General features: G+C 51.2%; 3 protein-coding genes across 5 annotated transcripts in view; 1 reads left to right on the top strand and 2 right to left on the bottom strand.

The window, feature by feature from the left end:
• TMEM199 (transmembrane protein 199) overlaps positions 1-3403 on the bottom strand; it is a 6014-nt gene extending 2611 nt beyond the window's left edge. For all 3 annotated transcript variants that reach the window (XM_033184379.1, XM_033184380.1, XM_033184381.1), the window contains exons 1-5: positions 3126-3403; positions 2024-2097; positions 1610-1699; positions 511-553; positions 234-346 (exon numbers count right to left, since the gene is read on the bottom strand). In XM_033184379.1, coding sequence (XP_033040270.1) covers positions 234-346; positions 511-553; positions 1610-1699; positions 2024-2097; positions 3126-3336 — 531 coding nt within the window. In that variant the 5' untranslated portion in view covers positions 3337-3403. The remainder of the gene's footprint in view (positions 1-233; positions 347-510; positions 554-1609; positions 1700-2023; positions 2098-3125) is intronic.
• Positions 3402-14481, top strand: POLDIP2 (DNA polymerase delta interacting protein 2). Its single transcript, XM_033184375.1, has 11 exons — positions 3402-3698; positions 5118-5199; positions 6700-6797; positions 7493-7589; positions 7758-7833; positions 8052-8159; positions 9528-9664; positions 10532-10558; positions 10761-10886; positions 12148-12227; positions 13078-14481. The coding sequence occupies exons 1-11, from the start codon at positions 3538-3540 to the stop codon at positions 13190-13192; spliced, it is 1107 nt and encodes a 368-aa protein (XP_033040266.1). The 5' UTR covers positions 3402-3537; the 3' UTR covers positions 13193-14481.
• Positions 14299-26072, bottom strand: TNFAIP1 (TNF alpha induced protein 1). The gene is made up of 7 exons (XM_033184376.1): positions 25731-26072; positions 21536-21854; positions 20798-20967; positions 20019-20108; positions 19891-19943; positions 18897-19092; positions 14299-16977 (listed from the first exon to the last, which is right to left on the bottom strand). The coding sequence occupies exons 2-7, from the start codon at positions 21738-21740 to the stop codon at positions 16741-16743; spliced, it is 951 nt and encodes a 316-aa protein (XP_033040267.1). The 5' UTR covers positions 21741-21854; positions 25731-26072; the 3' UTR covers positions 14299-16740.
• Positions 26073-26074: the final 2 nt, after the last annotated feature.

Below are 26074 nucleotides of genomic sequence, written 5' to 3'. Positions count from 1 at the left end.
TGGAGAGCCCCCAATCCCCTTCTAAGTTAGGGGAGGGGAAGAAAAGAGAATGTGGCTTCTCCTGGGTTTATTACCTAACCTCCCGTGACTGCTGGAAAGCTCTAATGCTCCCCTTGTTCATGGCATAAATATCTGTTCAATTCCTAACCTGTGCAAGGCACTTTCACATACGTCCTCCCTTACCCACTAACACCCCTACCTGGGGCACCCTGCCCTGCCGAGTGCCTACTCACCGAGGCCATTTCTGTGAAGACATATTGGCTTCCAAGGTAAGTGCAGACGAAGGCAGCTACCACCGTGACAATGAAATTGAAGATGGTGATGACTAGAGCCTTCAATGATCTCACTTTGGGGAGGAGCCAGAGAGGGAACCTTTAGTTCAACATTCTCTAGGAGGCGCTCTTATCTCATGGCTGCCTCCCCCACCAACTGGGTTCCAGTCAAACAAGCCTGAGTGTCATGACCCATCTCAGGAAGAGGCTTTAGAAGCCTGATCTCCTAGTACCTCACCTTGCTTTCCCAGGTCGCTGAGAGTCCCACCATGCCTTGAATCCTGGGAAAAAGACAAAGCAGATGATTCAGAATAGAAGCAGCTCAGAGAGCATCCATTGTCAGTCTGGGCTCAGCCCTCTCTATTCCCCAACACATTAACTGCCTTCTCCAGGGATTCTTTTGTTTGGAACCACTTTGACTCTTTTCTGGACCACAGAGCAAGCATTTTGGAGAGAGGACACAGGCTGCCAGTACCCATCCACTCTTCTGTTCCAGGGTAGGAGCATGCCATAGAATAGTAGGGAGCCCTGTCAGAAGACAGGCTCCAATGGCTGGGCACAGTGGCTCACCTTGTAATCCCAGCACTTTGGGAGGCCGAGGCAGGAGGATCACCTGAGTTTGGGAGTTCAAGACCAGCCTGGCCAACGTGGTCTCTACTAAATGAGACCTCGCTTAAACCTCGGAGGCAGAGGCTGCAGTGAGCAGAGATCCTGCCACTGCCCTCCAGCCTGGGGGACAGAGTGAGACTCCATCTCAAAAAGAAAAAAAAAAAGAAAAAGAAAAAAAGCCTCCAAGACTCATTCTCCACCCCCCCACCCCCTTTTTTTTGAGACAGAGTCTTGCTCTTGCTGCTCAGGCTGGAGTGCAATGGTGCAGTGTTGGCTCACCGCAACCTCCGCCTCTTGGGTTCAAGTGATTCTCTTGCCTCAGCCTCCCAAGTAGCTGGGATTACAGGTGCCTGCCACCACGCCAGGCTAATTTTTGTATTTTTAGTAAAGACGGGGTTTCACCATGTTGGCCAGGCTGGTCGCGAACGCCTGACCTCAAGTGATCCACGCACCTCGGCTTCCCAAAGTGCTAGGATTACAGCCGTGAGCCACCGCGCCCAGCTAACTCACTCCCACTTCTACGATGCTTAAAAATCGGTCACCATCTCAGCCCAGAGTCTCAGTGAATGAGATGGGAATTGCGTTGAGTTTGTATGCAGAGCTCCTATGGTCCCTGAACAGTATAGAAACCAAGTGTCCATGTTTCTTCTAAACTCCGTACCTTCTTGCAGTGCAGGGCCCTACTCTGAGGGGCTACCTAGTCCATGTACTGAAGAGCAGGCCCTTACCTGACAAGTGACGTTGCGGGTGATCCGCTTGTATTCCTCATTGGCCAGCTGTATCTTAATCTTCTCCAGCCGGGCAACTAGCTCTGGGTTCTGAAGCAGAAAAATCAAATGAGAAGAATGATATTCCCAGCTTGTTAGAAAGTACATCATAATCATTGGTTCCAGGGGAAAAGCACTGCTAAAGGTATCAGGAGACTCACATACTAGTTAGTTCTAACTCCAATGCTTTGAAACTTTTTTTTTTTAATCTCAATTTTCCAAACAGTTGATGGGGAGGACAATATCTGGTTCCCCCAGATCCCAAAGATTTCAAAAACAAATTTTCAAGCCTGAAAGTTGATTTATAAGTTCAGTGTATCATGGATAAGCCCAACTCAGTCAATAACCACTCCCACAAATGTATCTCTTACGTACCCGTGGAGGCTTCACAACCTCTGGGAGATAGATTTCACTGCCTTCTAGGAGCTCATGGAGGTATAGTTTGGAATCTGAGAAGAAAAGGTTTCACAAACGCAATGATCCACAGAGCTAAGGTTGAAGGGTTAAGATCAAGAGGGGTCTAGCCCTTCTTTCTACCAAAATAAAACAGGGCCATCTCTACATTAATCCATTTCCACGATCATTTTCAATTGAAAAGAATTTTGGATAATTCCATATGGGTATCTCCCAGTGCTGCGCAGCTGACTTTAGCTGTCAGCTCTCAATTATCCTGCCAGTGTTACAACTAACACGTAAACCATTTACTTGTGCCTTTGGGTTAGATCATTTCTGTGGCCACAATAGCTCTTCCCTAAATAGGTTTAGCTCATAGTGATGCTAAATGCTCAGAGGACACTAATACTAGGCAATCTCTTTCTAAGGTCCTTTCTAGTTCTAATAATTGAGCAGTCTACCCTTTGCACTTCTGGCTAGTCTATGCTACTTCTGGCAAAATAACTTATGTGCTAGTTTGCCCTATTCCTTCCCTTTACATATAAGGGAACTGAGGCCCAGCGAAGAGAAATGACTCCTTCAGAGGATTAGTGACAGAGCTAGGACCGGAACTCGCATGCTACTCCCAGGCCAGATCTTTCAACACAGCTTCTGTCATCTTATATCAAAAACAAAACAGAACAAAGTATCAGATTTCACCACTCTTGCTTCTGAGGTGGAAAGAAATCCGGATTCCTACAAGCTCACTATGCTAAGCTGATTCCTAAAGTGTAGAAAAAGGAAGAGACAGAACCTGTGATACTTGTATTTAGTAAAAACCTAGACTTTCTCAAGGGTGAATTGGGCCTACGTGTGCCTGGAAGTGAAGAGGGGGCTCTCAAAAGAGCAAAAAACTGCACAAGCAAATGTCATCCACGAGAAATTCCTGGGAGTTAAGAAAGTGGGTGGCCCTGGGATTTATGGGGTGACTCTTCGCTGGTATAGATGAGTGCTCCGTAGAAGAAGGGGAATGATGGGAAAAGACCTCAGGAGGGAATCGATCTGGAAACAAGGAGGCGACCCCGGACTGGAGACTGGGGCTCACCTCTTTCTCTCAGGTGATGGTGCAGATCCCGTATGAGACGGAAAGAAACCAAGTGTTGGGGGCCACTGGAGCTATCACCGCCCGTGTGCTTCTTTCCCAGCGCGGCCTCAAGCTCGGCCCGCAGCTTTCGGGGTAGCTGCTCTGGCTCCAGCTCCCCGCCGGGGCCCAAAGCGCGCACCAATCGCTCGCCCGCAAGCAAAGAAGACGCCATATCTAGCCGACACTCCAGTCAGGTGACCCCAACCCGGACTTCCGCCCGCCGCGCGCCGGAAGTAGCTCTGAGCTCCGGGGTGGGACCAAGCGGGCCAAGAGGGCCGGGACGCCGGGCGGGGCAGTGTGGGACGGGGGCGGAACGCCGCCCGGCCGCCGGTAGGGCTCTGTGTCAGCAGCCGGGCGGGCGCTTGGGCGGGACATGGCAACCTGTGCAGCCCGGCGGGCCCTGACCGTGGGAAGCCGCTGGTGGTCCCGGTCGCTGACTGGGGCCCGGTGGCCGAGGCCGCTCTGTGCGGCGGCTGGAGCTGGGGCCTTCTCGCCAGCGGCGACCACGACGACGCGGAGGCACCTCTCGTCCCGGTGAGGGACGGAGCCAGGGGGCGCGAGGACTGGGCCTGGAGCCCAGGGAGCGTGTTCCTGGCCAGTGCGGAGGCCAGGGGCCCGGGCCTGCTGAGAGTGACTGGAGTTTGACCCGGGAGAGGATCCCGAGCAGGGAGCCGACCTGCGCTGTCTGGGACATGTGCCAGGAGCAGGGAAGCCAGCGCGGCCCAGAGCCCTGGTTGTACAGGGCTGGCCCTGAGGGGGAACAGTTTACCCTCCCCGAGTGAATCCTACTTCCCCGGCTGGGGTCCCCAGCACCGCTGTCAGAGGGCACCTTTTTAATTCAGCTCTAGGGCTTTGGCTGGAACCCTCAGCCTTTGGATTCAGATAAGGTCTCCCTCAGAAAGATGCTACAGGTGGGAAACGAGACTCTTGGGTGTGGACCCTCGTAGGCTCCAGGTTTCTACGTGACTGGGGAGATCGATTTTCTCTATGTGACTTGGGGAAGGGGGTTTGAGGCCAAGGGGGTGGTGTGGAAACTCTCCGCGGATGGGATAGGCGGAACAAACGGGCTGGTGGATCAGTGGGAGGAAGCATAAAGTTCACATCTTCAAAACAGTAAAAACAGCCTTTATTTGAAGGGCCCCTAGAAAGAGCAGCCCTGTTCAGAGTGGTGACTGACGGTGCTGACCTTTTAGTGGCTGATATTAGACACTGACACTGGGGAGAGATGATAGCTATTTGCAATTTAAGACCCCTGTGAGAATATGAACAAAAACGATATTGAGAGAGGCTAGGTGCAGTAGGAAATCTAGAGATGTTTAAGCTTTTCAAGGGCAATATAAGGGCTACAGGTTAGAGGGGGAGATGGACATGGAATTATGATACAGGACAAATATTTTTTGAGCACCTCTTCTACACTAGGCTCTGAGGGGGCAGTACCAGCTAATCAGACTCAGGCATTGCTCCCAGGGAATTTACAGTGTTTAATAAAGATAAGACATGAACACAACTGAAGTGTAAAGTGGGCAGGATATTGCTTGATGACTTGTGATTTAGAAAATGTAAGAAAAGAAGAAAAAAAGATATACCCCTTCTTAAAAAATTGAAAAAGTGATGAGCAAGACAGTTAAAGTGCTGTGGGAGGTCAGGAGCGTGGGTTAGGGAAGAAACAAGGGCAGGGGTACATTTGAGCAGAGTGTGAGGGCATGATATGACGAATGCCCCGTGAAGAGAGAAGACAGTAATATGGGAGTGGTCACATCTAACACTGGGAGACTGGGGAGGTTTTCACCAAGGAGGAGGAAAGCCTTTCCTGCTCCAGCTGGCCCCACTACCCCAAACCCTGCTCTGCTGTCATCAACCGAGGCCCCTCTGTATCCTAGGAGCTTTTTCTGGTGGATGAGTACCATTACCTTCTCAGCTTTTCTGTTGCTTGTTCTTTTGCTTCCTACTCAGAAATCGACCAGAGGGCAAAGTGTTGGAGACAGTTGGTGTGTTTGAGGTGCCAAAACAGAATGGAAAATATGAGACCGGTCAGGTGAGTATTGAGCTGGGTCATCTTTCATTTTCATAGAGTGCTCTGCTTCTGAAAGAAGTCAAATTAGGTCACAGGCCACATGGTATGGTTTTCCATTCATTCCTCCTTGATGTTTGGTGCCAGACCAGATTCAAATTTTTATTTATTTTTTATTTTTATTTTTTGTGAGACAGAGTTTCAGTCTCGTTGCCCAGGCTGGCGTGCAATGGCGAGGTCTCGGCTTACCGCAACCCTCACCTCCCGGGTTCAAGTGATTCTCCTGTCTCAGCCTCCCAGGTAGCTGGGATTACAGGCATGCGCCACCACGCCCAGCTAATTTTGTATTTTTCGTGGAGATGGGTTTACTCTATGTTGGTCAGGCTGGTCTCGAGCTCCTGACCTCAGGTGATCCCCCTGCGTTGACCTCCCAAAGTCTTGGGATTACCGGCGTGAGCCACCACACCCAGCCCAGAATCGTTTTATTTTTTTTTTTATTTTTTATTTTTTATTTTTTTGAGGCGGAGTCTCGCTCTGCCGCCCAGGCTGGAGTGCTGTGGCCGGATCTCGGCTCACTGCAAGCTCCGCCTCCCGGGTTCACGCCATTCTCCTGCCTCAGCCTCCTGAGTAGCTGGGACTACAGGCGCCCGCAACCGCACCCGGCTAATTTTTTTGTATTTTTAGTAGAGACGGGGTTTCACCATGGTCTCGATCTCCTGACCTTGTGATCCGCCCGCCTCGGCCTCCCAAAGTGCTGGGATTACAGGCGTGAGCCACCGCACCCGGCCAGAATCGTTTTATAGATATGGTTTCTGTTCTCCTAATTTGAATGCACTTAATGTGTCAGTGGGTTCTCTTTCCAAGTTAGTGTGGACAGGGATGGTGTGGACTATAGCGAGGTTTAGCCAAGTTGCTGAAGATGTCTCTAACATAGTGGATGGTGGGAAGCCAGTGGAGGGAGCTTTCAGAAAAGTAAACCTTTGATGCTTTGCTGTATTGACTTTAGTGTGGTAAACTCTGGATGTGTGGTTCTTTTTCTATATCAGCTTTGTTCTGGGTCCACTGGGATAGATTTAGGCCCTTCTAGCATATCGTAAGTTAAGGAAGACTTTTTGTTTGTTCAACATTTTATTTTTCTGTGTGCCTACAATAGACCAGGCATTGTGCATTAGGGTTTAATCAGAAAGCAAAGTAGACATGATTCCTACCATTGTGGAGTTTCTAGTCTAGAAAAGAATGAATGATTTGCAAATGGCCAATAGCTGTACATTGTGCTAAGTGGAAGGGAGGTCAGGGAAGGCTTCCTGGAGGCCTAAGCTTTTACCTAAAAGATGAGTAGAGTCAGCCAGGTAAAGAAGAAATAAGAGTGTTCCAGCCATTGGTCTGGTTGATCACAGACTTCAAGGAAAAAGGTAGCAAGACCTTGTGCTGGAGTTGCCTCCACCTGTGCTGCTTTGTGGTCTGGGGCCCACCTGGATGGATTTGCTGGACTGCAGACTCACTGAGGCCCCTCTTTCCTCCCAGCTTTTCCTTCATAGCATTTTCGGCTACCGAGGTGTTGTCCTGTTTCCCTGGCAGGCCAGACTATATGACCGGGATGTGGCTTCTGCAGCTCCAGAAAAGTACGTTTCCCTGTGGTTGTGCCTCACAGTATCCTCAGGAGGAGATAGCAGACATATGTAATTGGGGTACCGGGGTGACAACAGCATCCTCCTGGGCCTTGGAAACATCCCCAGAGTACTTCTCTGGGACTAAGACCCATGGAGACAAAAGTGCTGAGTGCCAGGGATAGTCTCAGTCAGAGAGTCCCTTTAGGCCTCCCCAGAATGCTTTCCTAAGCCACTCCTAATTTTCATTATGAGTACCACAGAGGGCATTTGGGGGACAAGTCTTCTTGATTTGTTGATGTTCAGCTGGAGTCTTTCCCTCAATCTCACATCATCCCTAGAATACATTAAAACAAAAGGTTCAGCTCGATTAAGTGATCACAGACAGTCCTTGGGATATAAGAAGACAAGAGTACTCTGGGCCCTGGGGACTGAGGTGGCAATTTGATTTTCTCTACATGGCCCCCTTCTTTTAAGAGGTATCCACATAGTCAGATGATGGCTCCATACCGTGGTCTTCCATGCTGTATTATTTGCCCCAACTGAGCAGCAGCTGAGCTGAGGTGCTACAGAATGGGTGTCCAGCTGGTGCTAAAAAGCCCCTTCAGATCAGGGACCAGCCTGTTTAGGTCAGGAGGGGTAGGGAGCTGAATCAGGTGCAGCTTCTATTTCTCGTGGGGTGATCTTGGCCTCCTTCTCCCACCCCATAGAGCAGAGAACCCTGCTGGCCATGGCTCCAAGGAGGTGAAAGGCAAAACTCACACTTACTATCAGGTGCTGATTGATGCCCGTGACTGCCCACATATAGTAAGTAAGCAAAATGGCTGGGCCTGGGGGTCCTCTCCATGGAAAGTCCTGCATCTCAATGGGGACAAAGGGAGGGAAAGGGGTCAAACAGAGCCCAGGTCAGTCCTGGTCCCCAAGGCCTTGGACTGCACAGTGGCAAACAAAGCCCTGATTCACTTCTTGCCTTAGTCTCAGAGATCTCAGACAGAAGCTGTGACCTTCTTGGCTAACCATGATGACAGCCGGGCCCTCTATGCCATCCCAGGTGAGTAGTTAGCATTTGAATGGTATCTGTCAAGAAGGAGTCTGGTGTGTCTCAGGGCGAGGATCCTGATGTCCTGTCATCCACTGGGAGGGATTATGATGCCAGGGTATGATACCAGGGTTATCCCATACTGGGACAAGGCCAGTTAATGTCTCTTCTCAACCCCATTTCTCTCCTCTCCTGTGTGAGTTTCACTGTGTTTTGCATCTCTGTGCCAGGCTTGGACTATGTCAGCCATGAAGACATCCTCCCCTACACCTCCACTGATCAGGTTCCCATCCAACATGAACTCTTTGAAAGATTTCTTCTGTATGACCAGACAAAAGGTAATCTCTCTCAAGAAGGGGAGGTGGAATGGGAGGGCCTTTTCATCAAAGAATATCATAGAAATAATTCCAGGGCCGGGCATAGTGGCTCACTCCTGTAATCCCAGCACTTTGGGAGGCCCAGGCAGGTGGATCATCTGAGGTCAGGAGTTCGAGACTGGCCTGGCCAACCTGGTGAAACCCTGTCTCTACTAAAAATACAAAAATTAGCTGGGCGTGGTGGCGGGCGCCTATAATCCCAGCTACTTGGGAGGCTGATGCAGGAGAATCACTTGAACTCAGGAGGCAGAGGTTGCAGTGAGCCAAGATCATACCATTGCATTCCAGCCTGGGTGACAGAGCGAGACTGTGTCTCAGATTAAAAAAAAAAAAAAAATGGGCCGGGTGCTGTGGCTCACACCTGTAATTTCAGCACTTTGGGAGGCTGATGTGGGCGGGTCAGTAGGTCAGTAGGTCAAGAGATCGAGACCGGCTGGGCGCGGTGGCTCAAGCCTGTAATCCTAGGACTTTGGGAGGCCGAGACGGGCGGATCACGAGGTCAGGAGATCGAGACCATCCTGGTTAACACGGTGAAACCCCGTCTCTACTAAAAATACAAAAAAAAATTAGCCAGGTGAGGTGGTGAGCGCCTGTAATCCCAGCTACTCAGGAGGCTGAGGCAGGAGAATGGCGTGAACCCGGGAGGCAGAGCTTGCAGTGAGCTGAGATCCGGCCACTGCACTCCAGCCTGGGCGACAGAGCAAGACTCTGTCTGAAAAAGAAAAAAAAAAAAAGATCGAGACCATCCTGGCCAATGTGGTGAAACCCTGTCTCTACTAATAAATATAAAAATTAGCTGGGTGTGGTGGTGTGCATCTGTGGTCTCAGCTACTTGGGAGGCTGAGGCTGGAGAATTGCTTGAACCCAGGAGGCGGAGGTTGCAGTGAGCCAAGATCGCGCCACTGCACTCCAGCCTGGCGACAGAGCAAGACTCCATCTCAAAAAGAAAAGAAGTCATTCCAAAGCTCTATTTCCACAACCCTTTTCAACCTCCTGTTAGACTTGTCATGCCTCCTAGGTGTCATACCTGACAGATGGCAGTTATTTTCTTATAGATATGGAAACTGAGGATCAGGGATGATGACAAGGGACTCAAGGTTGTTAGCAGCAGAGTGAGGTCTGAAAACCAGGGCTCTTAACTCCCAGGAGCTAGGTACACTAGCTCCTCGGGGCTTATTCTTGGTAGCAGTCCTGTGCCTTCTTCCAGCCTGTACTTTTGCTTCGTGTATGAGCATCCTGTTTACCTGGGCCACCACTAGGAAGGGTTTTCTAGGAGGGGCAATCGCACTGGACTGTTGGCTTGGACTAACCAATTGTATCTTGCTCCAGCACCTCCTTTTGTGGCTCGGGAGACACTAAGGGCCTGGCAAGAGAAGAATCATCCCTGGCTGGAGCTCTCTGATGTTCATCGGGAAACAACTGAGAACATACGTGTCACTGTCATCCCCTTCTACATGGGCATGAGGGTATGTGGCCAGCCTGGACCCCTTCTAGCAGGGGTAGGCCTCAAGGTATATGGTGTCCTTAAGGTGACTGCTGGGGGAGGGGAGTCTAAATATAAACCATGTCCCTGTGGTTCTGCTCCCAAGTGGTGGCACGTGTTGGTGGGGTTGAGTAGCCTCTAGACAGTGGCTGACACCAAGACCTAGAGTAGGCAGGGAAACCCATAGGTCCCAGGAAGGAATCCTTTATCCTGTCTCTTCCCTCTTGCTCAAAGGGAGCCATGTTTATGAAGAATATACACATAATTATTTAAAGCAGTGCAGGCATAACACTTTACATATTGTAGATACTTACACATTGCCTGGGTGTAAGCATGTGCAGTGGTAGGGGCCGCCCAACTCCACAGACAGAAGCTATAGGTCAGAAAAGTGTGATAGTCATTGCATGTTTGGATACAAATATAAATGAAACACCGTTCCTGTCTTTCGGGACCTCATAGTAGTGGAGGAGGCCAACTTAAAGTATTATAGTAAGGGATAGTAATGGGAGACAGGAGGAGGACAGGGGCCCAGGGCAGCAAGGATAGGGGGCAGGGCTGGCCAGGAGGACAGTGAAAAAGGTAAGAGTCCTGTAGCTGATTTCTGTTGGCATCCAGCTCTGTTGGCGATCTTGAAGGGATGAAGAGTGGGGAGGCCAGAAGTGGATACAAGGATGTTGCCTTCCTGTGGGTGTGTAGGCCATGGTTCAGCTATCATCCTTATCTCACAGATACTCTCAATTTGGTCTGTCTACAACCTTCCTGGAATACATCAACTGCATTGGAGAGATGTTGATTGAAACACACTTGGTCTTGCCCTGTGGGACTTAAATTCTTTTTATTTTCTCCCTAGGAAGCCCAGAATTCCCACGTGTACTGGGTGAGTGGCACTGACTGGGAGAAGGGGAGCTTGTGGGGTGTGCCAGGGGGTCAGGGTGGAGGTAGGGGAGCTCACCTTCTGGCGGGAGCGGAACCTGTGCAGTGCATGTGTCAGCTTTGTTGACTTTTGCTTTGCACAGAATTCTGAGGAGGGTTACCCAAAGTTTATTCTTTTTAAACTCCCTCTCCCACATCCCCTTCAGTGGCGCTACTGTATCCGTTTGGAGAACCTTGACAGTGACGTGGTACAGCTCCGGGAGCGGCACTGGAGGATATTCAGTCTCTCCGGCACCTTGGAGACAGTGCGAGGCCGAGGGGTAGTGGGCAGGGTGAGCGTCCCTGGTCTAGTAATTCTGGTCCCGTGCAGCAGGCCTCGGGGCTTAGTGCAAGGCTTCCTTCTCCTTTGTGGTTATAGACAGAGGCTCACTTTGTGAACACATTGTATTGTTTTGGGTTAGAAATCTTAAAACAACCCCATGAGATAGGTTTCTTAAAAACCCATTTCATAGACGAAGAGAGTGAGACTGAGATGTTAAATAACTAGGCCATGGTCCCATAACTAGTAGTGGCAGGGCCTGGATTTAAACCCAAGTGAGTCTGAAGTCAAAACTTGTGTAGTTTTTAAAACTGGTGTAGTGTCTTTTAAAAACTGAAATTTGAATGTTGTTAGGTGGGGCACGCACCCCCACCACTGGCTGTGATCTTGCCTCTTTGCCCCTTTACATGTTTACATCCTCTGCTGGTCCTTGAAGAGATCTGATTTTATAATCCCTGCCTACCCAACCCTGTCTCCTGAGAAATCAAGTCACAAGCAGTACTGGTGTCAGGGGTGACATTCAACAAGCATTTATCAAATACAGTGGGGACTGGGGACGTAGGTGGTAAAGTGAATAAGAACAGGGCTTTAGATTTAGCTAGTCACTTTAAATTCCAGCTGAGTTATATATTCACTGCATAACTTTGAGCAAGTTATTTAACCAAAATCTTAGTTCCTTACTGCTAAAATGTGGATCACACCAATTACCTATGATCACTAGGAGAATTAAAGCAGCAGAGGTTTGCAGAGTACCTGCTGTGGTGCTTGGCACTTAGCATGCCTGAATGGACACTGGAGGGGATATCTCCACAGTAGATCCTTCGTTTTTAGAGACAGGGTCTCGCTGTGTCACCCAGGCTGGAGTGCAGCAGTGTGACCATAGTTTACTTTCCTGGGCTCAAGCAATCCTCTGCTTCAGCTTCTTGAGTAGCAAGACTACAGGCACACACCACTATGCCTGGTTAATTAAAAACTTTTTTTGTGTGTGTAGAGATGGGGTCTCACTGTGTTCCCCAGGCTGCAGAGGAGGTCCTTTGCCCAGTGCCCTCTGACATTCAGTCTGAGATATCTTTCCCAGAGCCAGCATAAAAGGCCCAGGCCAAATGGTCATGCTGTGGGAGGAGGTACTAGCAGGCAGCGTTATCATGTTGTGGGATGCCTGCTATGGTGGGGGACATCCAGTCTTGATGAACTGGCAGTCAGCATGTAACCCTGGGGTGCAGGAAACATGTCCCCGGGGCTTGGCCTGACCCATTTTGCCTAAACCCTTACAGGAACCGGTGTTATCCAAGGAGCAGCCCGCGTTCCAGTATAGCAGCCACGTCTCGCTGCAGGCTTCCAGTGGGCACATGTGGTGAGTGAGTGTGCACAGCAGTAGGGACCACCCAGCTCCACAAACAGAAGCTGTAGGTCCAAACAGTGAGAGCTTAGAGCTTGCCATTAACTCTGGGCCAAGTTACATTCTTAGAGGGAGGCTTATCTGCTATTTATTGTTGTGTGGGACTTGTCTGATTTTCTCTTACTGCCTGTTTCCCAGTTCCCTATGATTTGTGGACTGAGGTCTTAGGCCAAAGAGGTCTGGTGATTTGATGCTGCAGAGTTTCTCATATAGTTGGGTTTTTTCCCTTTGTGTTTCACTCCTTAGCCTGAAAATGCAGTTGGGTAGCTTATACAGTATGTATCTAAAGGCCAGAATCTGGACAGCTGTGTTTTTCTTTTTTTTTTTTGGAGACGGAGTTTCACTTGTTGTCCAGACTGGAGTGCAACGGCGCAATCTCGGCCCACTGCAACCTCCATCTCCCGGGTTCAAGCCATTCTCCTGCCTTAACCTCCCAAGTAGCTGGGATTACAGGCATGTGCCACCACATCCGGCTAATTTTGTATTTTTAGTAGAGACGGGGTTTCTCCACGTTGGTCAGACTGGTCTCGAACTCCTGACCTCAGGTGACCTCAGGTGATCTGCCGGCATCAGCCTCCCAAAATGCTGGGATTACAGGCATGAACCACTGCAGCTGTTTTTCTTTTCATGGATAACCATGAGGGGCTCCTGGGTCTCTGGACGAGTCATCCTGTCATGAGCTAAACAGAAGAGAGCTCAGGCTCACACGTCCTCTGTGGCTGGCAGCTGAGGGCACAGGGCCATCCAGATCCTTAGGAGGCCTCAGCCCTGGCTCCTTCTAAACCAGCTTCTCTCTGACCTGCAGGGGCACATTCCGCTTTGAAAGACCTGATGGCTCCCACTTTGATGTTCGCATCCCTCCCTTCTCCCTGGAAAGCAATAAAGATGAGAAGACACCACCCTCAGGCCTTCACTGGTGAGGCCAGCTGAGGCCCCAGGTGCTTCCTTGGTCACCAGGAAGAACAACTGTCATCCCACAATTGCTGCAGAACTCTTCTTTCCCCATCATCGGCCACAGTGGGTCTCTTAATTTGATTGTGGGGTTCTTTGTGTGGTGAGGGTGGTATAACTTTTCTTCAGAAGACCCATGTGGGACACCTCCAAGGCTGGCCTCCTCATAAGCCCTGCCTATACCAATGTTCCAGTAAACCTCTCCACCTAGGAACTGTATTCAGCTGCCACAGGCCTGGAGGAGTTTCCTGGCCTGTCACATGAGGTTTGATCAGTAAACCAGTGCACGCTTGGCCACCCTTGCCATTTCTGCTCCCAGAGTCTCAGGCTTCCCTTCTGACCCAGTGTGTGCCCTTCATTGCTTTCTCTGCTGCCCTTCCAGGGAGCTGCCCCCCTGGTAGGGCATGTGCCTGTTTCCCTCTCAGCCTGGTGGCTGGCTGGACATCTCCTACGGTCAATGGGCCTCTCAGCTAGTTGGCAGGGTTGCTGGACTGGACTCTTGTTCACTTTACCTTCTGCCAAATGCAGAGAGGGAGACCAGTGTCATAGTCAGAGTGGCCTGGCTCTTAGCACTGACCAACCATTGCCATTTCTGGCCTCGCTAAGGCCCAGGAGAGGAGGGAGGCAAGCCAGTCGGGTTTCCTGGAGCAATGGGTGTGCCAGCCCTGAGCATGACTCTGCCAAGCATCCAGACCACAAATGCAGGAATTTGGCCGAGGAGCGGCTTTAGCTATGGATGATGACTAAGCCAAGCTACTTCCTGAGCTTCTCTCAGATTTCCAAGAGCCAGAGATGAATTGTGCTGCAACTTGCCCCAGTTCTTAGGATTTCTTCTCCTCCGCCACTGCAGTGATTGTTAGAGGTCGTTTTCTTGAATTAGTATTAAATCACAGTTCCAGCCCTTGTTAGTGTTGTCCTTAGTCCTCCAGGGGGAGCTGGGGTTGCAGGGCAACAGGACAGTCGCGCTTATGACCTAGCTAGAACGCAAGGTCAGGTGATAAACGGAAACACAGGAACTCAGCCCATGGCCGCAAGCTGGCCAAGGCCTGCTCACTGTAAACATGGCTCTGTACCATTGAGTTTAACACAATTTTATTAGAAATTAGTGTTTGCTTCCATCACTAATGCTGAGCAACCAAATATTACAGTTATGTGATAAAGGAAAAATTCTCTCCTGCCCAGGACCTGCGCCATCCTTTAGGCCGACCTTGGTCACATACCAAATTCAATAAAATCCAATACTGGTCTGTGTTGTTAACAGCAGGCTGCCAGGTTTCTCAGAAACTGACAAAGTCTGACCTTCATCCATACTTTGTTTACTTACCCTTGGGCTGCTTGGAGTTGAAAAATGCACACAGCCAAGAGTTGCTTTCTGAATAGGGCTGGAAACTTTCAAAGAAAACCCCCAAACTTTTAAGCCACAAAGTCTGATTTAAGAAGCTAAGATCATGTCAGTAAGTTCAATGTTAGTATTTTCCTTAAGACCAAGGAGGTATTTTCAGTCAGAGAAGATAAATGCCCAGTCCCAGGCTACTGTGCTTTCTTGGCAAGAAAGACCGAGACACTGAGGATGTGAATGTCAAAGCAGTAAGCAGGGACTAAAGGGGATGGGGAGGTCAAAAGGCAGGCATCAAAACACCTCAGTGGGGAGCTGGGAATCTGAGTATTAAAGGACCTCAAGAGGGCAGCTGAGAAAATAGGCCAGTGGTCTCAGGCTGACGCATTCCAGTCTCTGTGGGAAAGTCACAAAGCCAAAGCCTGAATTTGGCCAAATAAATGGATTTGTCTTTATCTTGTTACCTCAATGAGGGCTGGAAGAACTAGGAGCTGGTCACCAAGGTACCTGACCTGAGAGTCTTAGTGCTATTTATACATTCAAGACTGTGACTAACATAAAACGCCTAATTAGAAAGTCACATTTCCCCTGTCCTGCCGCCATGTCACTTCAGGTCCTTGTGAGTGTCTAACCCTGGGTCTGGCATTTGCCCATAGGCTCTGTGGCATTAGCTATCATAAAAGTAGTTAAGAGGGATAAACTTAAGAGCGGAAAGTGGGTACAGTATGTGGCTACGTTGCTTTGTTAGGCTGGCAGAACAGTCCCTCCCTGATAGCATTCCTTTGGAAAATAATTCAGATAAGCTGAATTCTGGTTTGGCCAAGCCAAACAAAAAGGAATGAAAACCAAAGCCCTAAAGAGGAACTTACCTCCTGGCTAGTGCTTGGCATCTCCATGGCTGAGTTACCCAACAAGGCGTGAAGGCCTTCAGGGTGCTTCGGTTGCTCCTGTCATCCTGCACTCAGAGACACCACTGGGCAGAACCACCATCCCAGCCAGGACAAACCAAGACCATAGGTGGTGTGGGCAGGGGGTAGATGTGTGGCTAAGCACGGGCCACCTCTGTGCAGGGGCTGCTGGGAGCACCGTGCTCTGAGTTTGCCGTCCTCAGCTGATGGGCATGCCAGCCAACACCATGCAGTATCCACGGGCTCCACGGTCTTCCTGCCGTGGCTCATGCTTCTGGCCCCTGTGACAGCTCTTTGGCTTTACCATATGTGAGGACAGCATGGCTGGAAGCCAAGGGTACTCAACAGAACCACAAAGAGCCGTCATGCTAGACCTAGGAGCCAGTGATGTGACTCTAAGATGGGGGGGTAAAATGTCCTTTCTCGCAGGCACCCTGTGAAGACTGCAGGTCCCAGCTTAGCCATCCTTCCCTCCTCGGTGCACTCTGAGCTGCTGGCCAGGCTGGCAAAGCCAGAGCTGCTTTGTTGGATTTTTTTTATTGCTTCCTCTTTATCCCCTCTTTATCCTCTATTCTGCAGGGAAGCGGGGATTAGGATAGAAAGACATGGGTCAGGGAGAATATCAACCTCCTGAATAACAGTACAAAGTGCTTTAAAGAAACAGATCCCACAGGCATGGAGAAGGGCCAAGGGTTCTGCCATATGTAGGGTCTTGGCACCCTGGAGGGCAAAAGAAATGCCCAGTTTCCTCGTTACTAGATTTAGAACTATTCATTTCCTAGATTATTTTTTAAAAACCAAACTTGCCAAGCCTTGTGCTTAAACACCTTAGGAAAAAAGACATCCCACCTTCCATTATAAAATTGGGCCTCTATGTCACCAGGCGCAGCCTTCTCCCCAGAATGAACCCATTCCCCATGGGCCTCAGCTGAGGCCTAAGGGGCAGTAGCCCTTCCACAGAGGGCCTAGGGGAAGGTTCTCAGCAGGAGGTGGGTCAGTCCATTTGCCCCAGGGAACAGAAGCAGCTCCCTGTCAGACAGGAAGGGTGATGGTGAGCAGATAGGACAGGACTCAGGCTCCATAAGTGCTCGGGGGCAAGGCAGAGGAATGGGGTCCCTCCTCTGCCCAGACCCTCTGACCTCTGAGCAGGGTCTGTCATGCCTCTGGGTGCTGGAGCAGAGACCCAGCCAGCAGCAGCATGGGGTGGCCAATAGGGCAGGTTCCACAGGACGGGAGATAGGGCCTCCCATGCCCTGACTCTCTGAGGGTCTGGTCAGTCACGATGAGTAGACTGGTGGCCGAGCTGCCGGTCATCGTAAGTGCTGTAGCGCTTGACGTGGATGCGGCGGACACGGTCCCGCAGTTCAAAGGTCTCCTCGTCTTCACTGGGGGAAGCCTGGCTGCGGCTACGGCTTGTGGCCTCCAACAAGGAGTTGTCGGGGACGCGGGGAGTCTCATAGAGTAAGACGTTGAGTGTCTCCTCATAGATTCGGGCCTCTGGGAATTCCACCTGGGGTGAGGGAGGACGAAGACGGAGCAATGTTTCATCTTGGAGAGGGCGCCCTGTGTCACAGCTGCTGGCCCCGAGGCTCCATAAGGCCTCTGCTACCTCTCATAAGACAGGTGGCGGTCTGTCTCCAGGGAGAGCCAGCCTCCCTCCGAAGGCAGGGTGAGGGAGTGTACTCTATAGACATGAGGACAGGGAAGACCAACACCCTCCGCACCCCTGCCCCAGCCTGAGACCAAGGGACCAGTGGGCATAGAGGGTGGGCCAGGCCTAGGTCCAAACACAGCTCCACCACTTGCTAGCTGTGGAGCCTTGGGCTGAACCCTTCTGGGCCATAGCTCCCATATGTACAAAAGGATGGTTCAGATCAACCCTGAGAGTTGCTGTCAACATTACAGGAAAGATGTGATTGCTTAGCAGAAGCCTGGCACACAGCAAACCACCAAGCAGAGACATACACAGAGCAGCTGCTATGTTGAGTGGTTTCGCTGCCTTTCTCTGCCTGTCCGACCCAGTGTGTCACCGGCATGACCTGCCCGGAGGAGAGAAAGGGAATGCAGTCAAGCATCTGAATTCTAGCCTGACCTGCTCTGCTGGACTGAGCTTCTGTTCTCTCATCTGTCACATGCGGAGAGTGGCTCTAGCCCTGTGTGTCTCACAGAGGTGTTGTGAGGCGTCACAAGAGTTCATGAAAGAGAACATACTTAGGAAGATGCCAGGTGCTGCTGCCACTTCCACTGCAGTGTCACCAGCCACTAGAGACCTGCCCCGAACCCTTTCGCCACCGATAGGGTCAGGAGCCACCCACACTGTCACCCTCCCTCCCACCTCTACACCAAAAACTGCAGGAGGAAACAGGGTCACCTGTAAGCTGGCCTTCCCCAAACCCTCTGCAGATCTCCCAGCTGGAGGCACTTGAGTAGTTTGGGGGTCGACAAGTTGCTTGGCAAGTCTGGCTACTTTGAGCTCTTCACACCCACATGGCCCTTCCTGGATGACCTGCCATCCACCCTAGCAGATCATCTCCAGGACCTGCACTCATAGGAGGCAGCTACTCTCTGGGGTAACTGACTGCAACTGGGGGAGAGGGGCCAGCTGACTTTGTGATGACTGTCACCTATCAAATGCCTGATGTGTACCTGGCACTAACTTGATTAGCCAGAAACCCCCAGCTAGTGGGGGCCAGTGAGGAGATTTTATTTTATTATTATTAAGAGTGTTTGGAAATGGAGTCTTGCTATTTTGCTTAGGCTGGCCTCAAACTCCTAGGCTCAAGGGATCTTCCCACTGCAGCCTCCTGAGTAGCCGGGACTATAGGCGTGTGCCACAATGCCTGGCTAATTTTTCTATTTTTTGTAAAGACGGGGTTTCACCATGTTGTCCAGGGTGGTCTTGAACTCCTGGGCTCAAGTGTTGTGCCCGCCTCTGTCCCTGGCTCAGAGAGGAGAGCTGAACAGCATTCTAACATGAAAGCCTAAGCTATTTCTATACCACACTTCCACTCCAAAAAGTTGTATCATTTTCATATCTTGTTAAATTCATACCATCATCCCCATGTCTGCAAATGAGGAACCTGAGGCCCAGATGGCTTAAGTGGCTTATCCAAAGTCAGAAAACTGGCAAGTGGTGGAGCCAGCGTTCAAACCTGAATTGGGCCAACTTCAAAGACCCAGTCCTTCCCACCGTACTAGGCCACTTCCTGCTGGTCAACGGCCCCTGCCCTGAGCTGTCAGGAACAAAGCGGTTCCCATCCATTCCCCACACCCCTTGTTCTGGCTTTGTCCTTGCCCAGCACCATTACCATGTTTGGAAAAAAGAGCCAAATGCACACCCCTTTTGCTCCGTGCTAGTCACACCCCAACCACACCCTCCTACAGTGGGTGTGTGTCCTCCCTGACCCATGCAGGGGGAATCCCCCACACCTTGGTCTGCTTCTTCTCTGTGGCATACACGATGGAGGTACAGCACACCTCTGCCAGCTTACGGCCCTGGCCATAGAAGGACCAACAGCAGATCTCGTCGCCAATGACATCCTTGATGAAGAGCACGCGGCCGTTGAAGCGGAGGGAGAGCTTGTCAAATAGCTCGATGTTTTTCAGCAGGTGGTCATCAGAGTTGCTGAAAAACCCAGGAGGGCCAAGAGGCGTGGGAATGAGGTTCCAGTCCAAGGGAGGGTGCTAGACAAGCGGAGCCCTCCCCGCCCTCCCTTCCCCCGTCCTGTCCTGCTGAAATGAAAGCAAGATGCCAGGGGGCTAGGAGAGAAAGGATCATAGGGTACCCTCGGGGTTGGAGGGCCTGTAAGGAAAAGGAACTGAGTTGGTTTTAAGTGAAAGTAGGGACAACTGAGGGAGCAGGTCTCCCCTCACTAACATGGAAGGAAGGAGACAATGCTGCTATTTCAGTGGGAGGCATTCCTTCCCTTACGTGGGGGTGACAGTGGCAATGTGCCTGTCCACAGGGAAGCATAGGGAGGGTTTGGGACTCTGAACCTGCAGCCACCTGAGTCTACCTAACTGTGGCCTATGGATAGGACAGGGGCTGGGGGGTGTGGGGAGAGAATCAGCCCAGTGTGAACCGCACAGGCTGACTCGGGGGACTCCCAGCTCACTGGCCTCCTAGCATCCCCTCCACCCGGTAGGATGACATGTGTGAAAACACCTGACATGCTGCCTTCGTGATACACGTTGAGGGTGCATTTCACCTTCAATCATTTATATCCCAGCCAGGGCACCCTGCCGAGTTCCAAAGGCCTCTGTCCCAGTTTCCCTTCTACTTTCTGTTCTTCCCCCACTTAGCACAGCCAGTTCCCAGACCCAGGCCCAGACCCACGCCGACCATGCTGGGAGTGCAGGCAGCATTCATTGGGTCTGCTGCCCAGTGTCTGCTCCGGCGGCTCAGCCCTGTGGCGCATCCTACCTGGTGTAGGAATACTTGTTGTTGCTTCTGTTGTACAGCAGCTTCACCACGGGCTGTGAAGGAGTTCAGAGTGAGGGCCAGGCGGGGGCCTGGCATCCCCAGCCCGCAGCCCTCAGAGGTCCCGGTACCTTGGTGGAGGATTCGATGAGCCGCTCCTCCTCCTTCAGGGATGTGATGATGGGGATGTTGCACACAGGCTGGTAGGAGTCCTTCTTGTCCTGCACGACACAGAACAGAGAACCCTCTTTAGGATCTTCTGCTTTCCAGGCTTAGCCAGGTACCTCTGCAGCCCCTCTGCCATGGCCACCTGCTGCTTGGTGAGGAAGTGTCAGACACAAATCATGAGGCCCCTGGCAATAGAAACTGCCAGCTGGAAAGTGGACCCCCATTTAGAAAACCCAAGATCCAGGCCAGGCGCGGTAGCTCACACCTGTAATCCCAGCACTTTGGGAGGCTGAGGCAGGCAGATTGCTTGAGCCCAGGAGTTCGAGACCAGCCTGGAAAACATGGTGAAACCTCAGTCCTACAGAAAATACAAAGACTAGCCTGTATTCCCAGCTACTCTGAAGGCCAAGGCACGAGAATCACTTGAACCCAGGAGGCAGAAGTTGCAGTGAGCCAAGATCACACCACTGCACTCCAGCCTGGGTGACAGTCAAGAAAAACCAACAACCTAAAATCCAGGTATCAAAGCATAGAAACCAGAAGCAGGGCCTAATCACGCTGCCAGGTGTGAACACCTGGTTGCCAGGTTGGTGGGCCTGGGTGGCAGCTCACTTGTCTCATTAGGTTTGCACTCATCAACCACGCCTCCCACACAACCTGCCAGGAACCAGAGTCCTCCATCCCACAAGAAGGGGCAACTCCTGACCTCGTCTGCCCACCCTGCTCCGCCCCACCCGTGTACCTGCAGGGCACTCTGGCACATGTTCACCAGCCCCTGGATGAGGTAATACTTTGCTTCAGCCATCAATTCCTTGATTTCTTGCCGGTTCTGAGGGAGGGTGATGGTGTCATCTCGGAGGTAATTCAAAATGGTGCCAAAGTGCTTTCCACAACGGTCTATGAGGATCCAGCCTAGGGATGCAGATGACCCTACAGGGTTAGTTTGCCACCGGGTACCTCCGAGGCAGGCAAAGCCCACCAGATGAGCTGGCAGCAGGTGGCAGGGAAGGGGGTCCACCTCGCACAGGGTGACAGAGGCAGGGATGGAGGTTCTAGCACTCAGGCCCACGGCTGCTCTTCACCCTTCCTCTCTGAAACCCAGAACTGGCACATCCCACAGGGGATACAGCCCTCCAGGCTGTACAGGCCACAGGGGCCTAGGCTCAGGGCACCAGGCCCAGCCCAACACAGAAACCAACCGCTGCCGGCCTTCTGCCTGCTACCCAGTCTTAAAGTGATGGCTCCTATGAGAATGTTGTCCTATTTGAATATTTTAAAAGTATGGCTCTTCTTCCTAGAAAATGAATAAACATAGCATTCCATGTACAATTTCACAGAACTCTGAAGCTCTACTAGGGACTCCAGGTGATGACACCCTACATAAGGTGAAGAGGAAACGTGACTGAATTCTAGATCTGGTCATTTCCTTGGGAACCTCTCCTGCCCTCTCCACCCCGAGCAGCAAGCCCCAATGCCTCACCTTCTTTGTCTGTCAGCACCTCCATGCGCCCACTGAACATGGCCTTGAGCATGGTGTCGTGGCGGGTCAGGGCCCGCACAGTGGTATAGTACAGAGAGCCACCCACGTTGAGCTGGACGTACTTGTTGCCCAGCCCTCCTCCCTTGAATCCACTGAGCTTGGGCTTGGCCCCTGAGGCTGGGCACAGGCAGGTGTCCCCCGACATCTCCCGCTGCAGGTAGATCACCACACGGCAGGAGGTAGGCTTGGAAGTCTCCGCCGTGGTGGAAAGGGTCACAAGTGAGTAGCCAGTGGAGGCCAGAGCCTCATACTCTCAATGCTGGACATGGGAAACAGGAGAGAAGACACGAGTCAGCTGAGAGAGCCCTCAGACCAGGAGGAGACAACAGCAGAAACATGACCGTACTCACTCTCTCCTTGACAAGCCCAAGCACTGCTCCCTGGCAGAGGCTAAGTCCCTGCCATTTTGCTTTCTTTTATCTTTTCTTAGAGACAGGGTCTCACTCTGTCACCCAGGCTGGAGTGCAGTGGCGCCATCTTGGCTCACTGCAACCTTTGCCTCCCAGGCTCAAGTGATCCTCCCACCTCAGCCTCCTGAGTAGCTGGGACCAGAGATACGCACCACCACACCCAGTTAATTTTTTTTTCTTTTTTCTTTTTGGTAGAGAGAGGGTTTTACCATGTTGCCCAGGCTGGTCTCGAACTCCTCAGCGCAGGCGATCCGTGCACCTCAGTCTCCCAAAGTGCTGGGATTATAAGCGTGAATCACTGTGTCTGGCCTCCGTGCCATTTTTACTATAGCAGGAACCAGGGCTGGAGGCAGTCTCCCAGACTCCTGCCCTGGTCACCTCATCAGCCTCCCTGAGACTCAGCTCTGTTCAGGGCCTCAAGGAAGACAAGCAAACCCATGGAACCAGTCAGAGAGGGCCAGAGGAACAGATCACCCTAGAGATCTACCAGTCAGATTCCAGTTACTTTCTTGTCAAGGTTCCCAGGATCCCAGACTTCCAGCCAAGCCTACTGGGAATCCAGCTAGCCTAGGAGTTTCCCAGGAGCCAGAGGGACAGGATGCACTTCCTTTCTAAAGATTCCAGCCTCAAGAGCAGCCTGTGCCAGTGTTTATTTTGAGCACCACCGAGAGTCTGGCTTCAGGAAGGAAAGTAAAAGCAGCTTCAGGAGAGAATTGAGTAAGCCAGGGTGGGGGGTGCTGGCCAGTCAGTGTTCTTGGCGCAGGTTACCTGGGCTTCGGCTGGGGCTTCCTGACCTTCCCCTTTCTTGGCACAAGGCTTGTCCCAAGTTCCTGAAATTGTCACCATTTTTCAGGGAAGAACAGCTATAGGGTGGCTGTTTTCCTTTCTTTTTCCTGAGAGGGAGCCCAGCCCTACTCTCCTCTTCCCTCCCAATAAGAATGGGAGAAGAAAGGACTAGAAAAGATCAGAGGATAAATCTAAAAACAATGAGGCAAGCTGTGTGCTGCCACCTGCCTGTACTCCTGGCTACTCAGTAGGCTGAGGTGGGAGGATCTCTTGAGCCTGGGAGTCAAGACCAGCCTGGGCAACATAGCAAGACCCCATCGCTTGGCATTTAATATGTATTAGCTCATTTAACTAATTCAGCAATTAAACTACTGAGTGCCTACTATGTTAAGCAATAGGGAACAATGAAAAAACATTGTCTTTGCCTTCAAACAGTTCAAAGGAGCATCATAATAGGAATTTTTAAAAAGAGAGCGAGCTAGCATTTATTGTACCCCTATGTGCCAGGCACTGGGTACTCAGAAGAGAACAAATATAGAAAGTCATGTCCGCATGGAGCTTACATTCTAGTGGAAGGAAATAGACTATAAACAAGGACTTGAATAAATAAACAGATAATTCCAGAACCTGATAAATGCAATAACGATAATAAAACAGTGATATGAGAGCGATTAGGGAGAGGCACTAATTTAGACAGAGGGGACAGGGGAAGCATCTTTGGGAAGGTGACATTTCAGCTGAGGTTTGAAGAGAGCATCTACACAGATGGAAGAGTAAGTGCAAAGTTCCTGTTAGAGACAAGTTTTACGGACCAGGTGTGGTGGCTCACACCTGTAATCCCAGCACTTTAGGAGGCTGAAGTGGGTGGATTGCTTGAGCCCAGGAGTTCAAGACCAGTCTGGGCAACATAGTGAGAGTTTGTCTCTACAAATGAAAAAAAATTAGCCAGATATGGTGGCTCATGCCTGTGGTCCCAGCTGCTCGGGAGGCTGAGGTGGGACGATTGCTTGAGCCTGGGCAGGTCAGCCTGGGTGACAGGGAAATCTCGTCTCAACAACAAAATAAAAACAAGTTTTAGGGTCAGAAATAAGGTCATAAGGCTGGTGCACAGACAGTAAGGGGAAGTTGGTTTGATGTCAAGTCAGGGAAGGCAGGTGTTAGATGATAACAAACTGTGGATTTCATACTAATTGCTATTACATATATATATATATATATTTTTTTTTTTTTTGAAACAGAGTTTCACTCTTGTTGCCCAGGCTGGAGTGCAGTGGCACGATCTTGGCTCACTGGAACCTCCGTCTCCCAGGTTCAAGCTATTCTCCTGCCTCAGCCTTCCTGAGTAGCGGGGATTACACACATGCACCACCACGCCCAGCTAATTTTGTATTTTTAGTAGAGATGGGGTTTCTCCATGTTAGTCAGACTGGTCTTGAACTCCCGACCTCGGATGATCCACCCGCCTTGGCCTCCCAAAGTGCTGGGTTTACAGGCGTGAGCCACAGTGCCCGGTCTATTGCTATATAACATATGAATCAATTGGAGAGTTGCAAGCAGGGGAGTGACATGATCTGACTTACTTGTAGTGTATTTTGAAAAGCTAACTGCTGCTGGGTAGAGAATGAATTGTAAAGGTGCAAGAGAGGAAGTGGGAAGACCAGAGGAAACTGTAGTCTAGGCAAGAAGAGATGACGGCGGGCCTGGACCACGTTGGTAATAACGGAGACAGAAAAAAAGTGGAATGATTTCACCAAATACTCATCACATGCAGGAGTTTACAGTTGCTCCTCTCTTGTAAGTGCAACCCAGAAGCAGGGCACTGGTTTCCTAAGTTTACTGCTGTGTTCCCCTAATGGTGCTTAGCACAATGCCATGCACATTTTAAGTATTTAAAATGTCAGTTTGTTAGATTGAAATTGTCCCTGAAAAGATTTAGGTAAGTCCCTGGGAAGAATGTCCAAGGAAGTGGACAGTCAGCGTGGGTGCTGTGTGAAGCAGTGAATTTCTTTGGCGGCCTGTCTGGGAGTCTCTTTCCTTTGCCACAGAGGTTGGGTATGGGAGGTGAACCCTCACCAGGAGGCTGCCAATGACTAAGAAACACTAGAATGGTATGACATCACCTTCCCTTTTTCTGCCCACCTCAAAGGAATAAATCCACCTCCCTAACAGGTATTAGCAAGTTCCCTATGTATTTTGTGTCTAGCTCTAGTTTTCCCAGGATCAAAGAAAGCATACATACATGTTCTGTCAATGCAAAGGAGCTCAAAGGATAGGCCTGCCAAGAGAGGTCGGCGGATCCAGAGTTAATCTACTCCTTTCCTACAAAGCAATTGCTTTGAGCCCCTGGATGACGTCAATCAGATTCCGCCCAGACCAATGGGTTCCAGGAATTCTGTGGCAGGTGACGCCCCAGAAAGTAATTCCAGTGAGAAAGAAGTTTCCACTGATAGCCACAGTGCTCTTCCTTCCGCACTTTGTGTGTGGATATTTGGGGATGCCTGGGGCTAGGGGCGGATCCGTGGCTCACACTACGAAGCTAATGGGAACCCAAGCAGAACAAAGGGCAAATAGCCGCGGCTGTAGAAAGAGGAGGGGTCCAAAAGGAAGAAGGACCCAGAAATCCGTCAGACACGGAGGACGGCGCGGGGAAAGTGGAGGGCTAGAGCGGGCGGATCTAGCAGGAACCCTAGGTGTAAAGGTTAAGCGTCACCCAAAAAGTCCTGGGAAATGTGGCCGGTGTGGGCTCTTCTCTAGCCCGGGCCACGCCTCACTACCGAGAAACCCACACCGGTTCTCACGCCCACCCTCCGTGGGAGATCGGAGCTCTCCTTTTCCCCTACGCCGCCCGCGCCTTTTCCCCAGGACCCAGCCGGGCTCGCTATACTCCAGCAGGGGCCGTCCATCCCTTCCCCGAGGGCATCTGCGGGCCCGGCTCTCACCGTCCCCGGAGGCGCCTCTCCTCTCAGCTGGGTGGCCAGCGGACTCCGAGCCGCCCCTAGCCTGCAGCCGCCTGCCCACCAGCAGTCCCGGGCTGTGAGCTCACATCCTGCGCTCGCCGACTCCGCCCGGAGTGCGGCCCAGCCCCGCCGGTCGGGGAGCCTGAGACTACAAGTCCCTGCATGCATAGCGCTCTATCCGGGAAAGGGTGGAGGCGGAATCCCCCGAGGGTCTTCGCGGAGAGAGGAAAGCCACTTCCGGCCGTCTTGCCGGCGCTAAGGCTTCTGGGTCTTGTAGGCCCGACCTCCCCTCAGGCCTCTGTTTCCCAGCAACCTCTGTGGAATCG

This window comes from Trachypithecus francoisi, unplaced genomic scaffold (assembly GCF_009764315.1).
Source record: "Trachypithecus francoisi isolate TF-2019V2 unplaced genomic scaffold, Tfra_2.0 Lachesis_group20, whole genome shotgun sequence".
Taxonomy (NCBI): domain Eukaryota; kingdom Metazoa; phylum Chordata; class Mammalia; order Primates; family Cercopithecidae; genus Trachypithecus; species Trachypithecus francoisi.
The sequence above is the reverse complement of the archived record's forward strand: the minus strand, read 5'-3'. Positions and strand labels throughout refer to the sequence as shown.

Coding starts and splice junctions, on each gene's coding strand:
- POLDIP2 (XM_033184375.1), top strand. CDS start 3,538: ATGGCAACCTGTGCAGCCCGGCGGGCCCTGACCGTGGGAAGCCGCTGG. Junction 5,200..6,699: donor GAAAATATGAGACCGGTCAG/GTGAGTATTGAG, acceptor CTTTCCTCCCAG/CTTTTCCTTCATAGCATTTT. Junction 6,798..7,492: donor GCTTCTGCAGCTCCAGAAAA/GTACGTTTCCCT, acceptor CCCACCCCATAG/AGCAGAGAACCCTGCTGGCC.
- TNFAIP1 (XM_033184376.1), bottom strand. CDS start 21,740: ATGTCGGGGGACACCTGCCTGTGCCCAGCCTCAGGGGCCAAGCCCAAG. Junction 20,968..21,535: donor GGTGCTGACAGACAAAGAAG/GTGAGGCATTGG, acceptor CTGCATCCCTAG/GCTGGATCCTCATAGACCGT. Junction 19,944..20,018: donor TCATCGAATCCTCCACCAAG/GTACCGGGACCT, acceptor ACTCCTTCACAG/CCCGTGGTGAAGCTGCTGTA.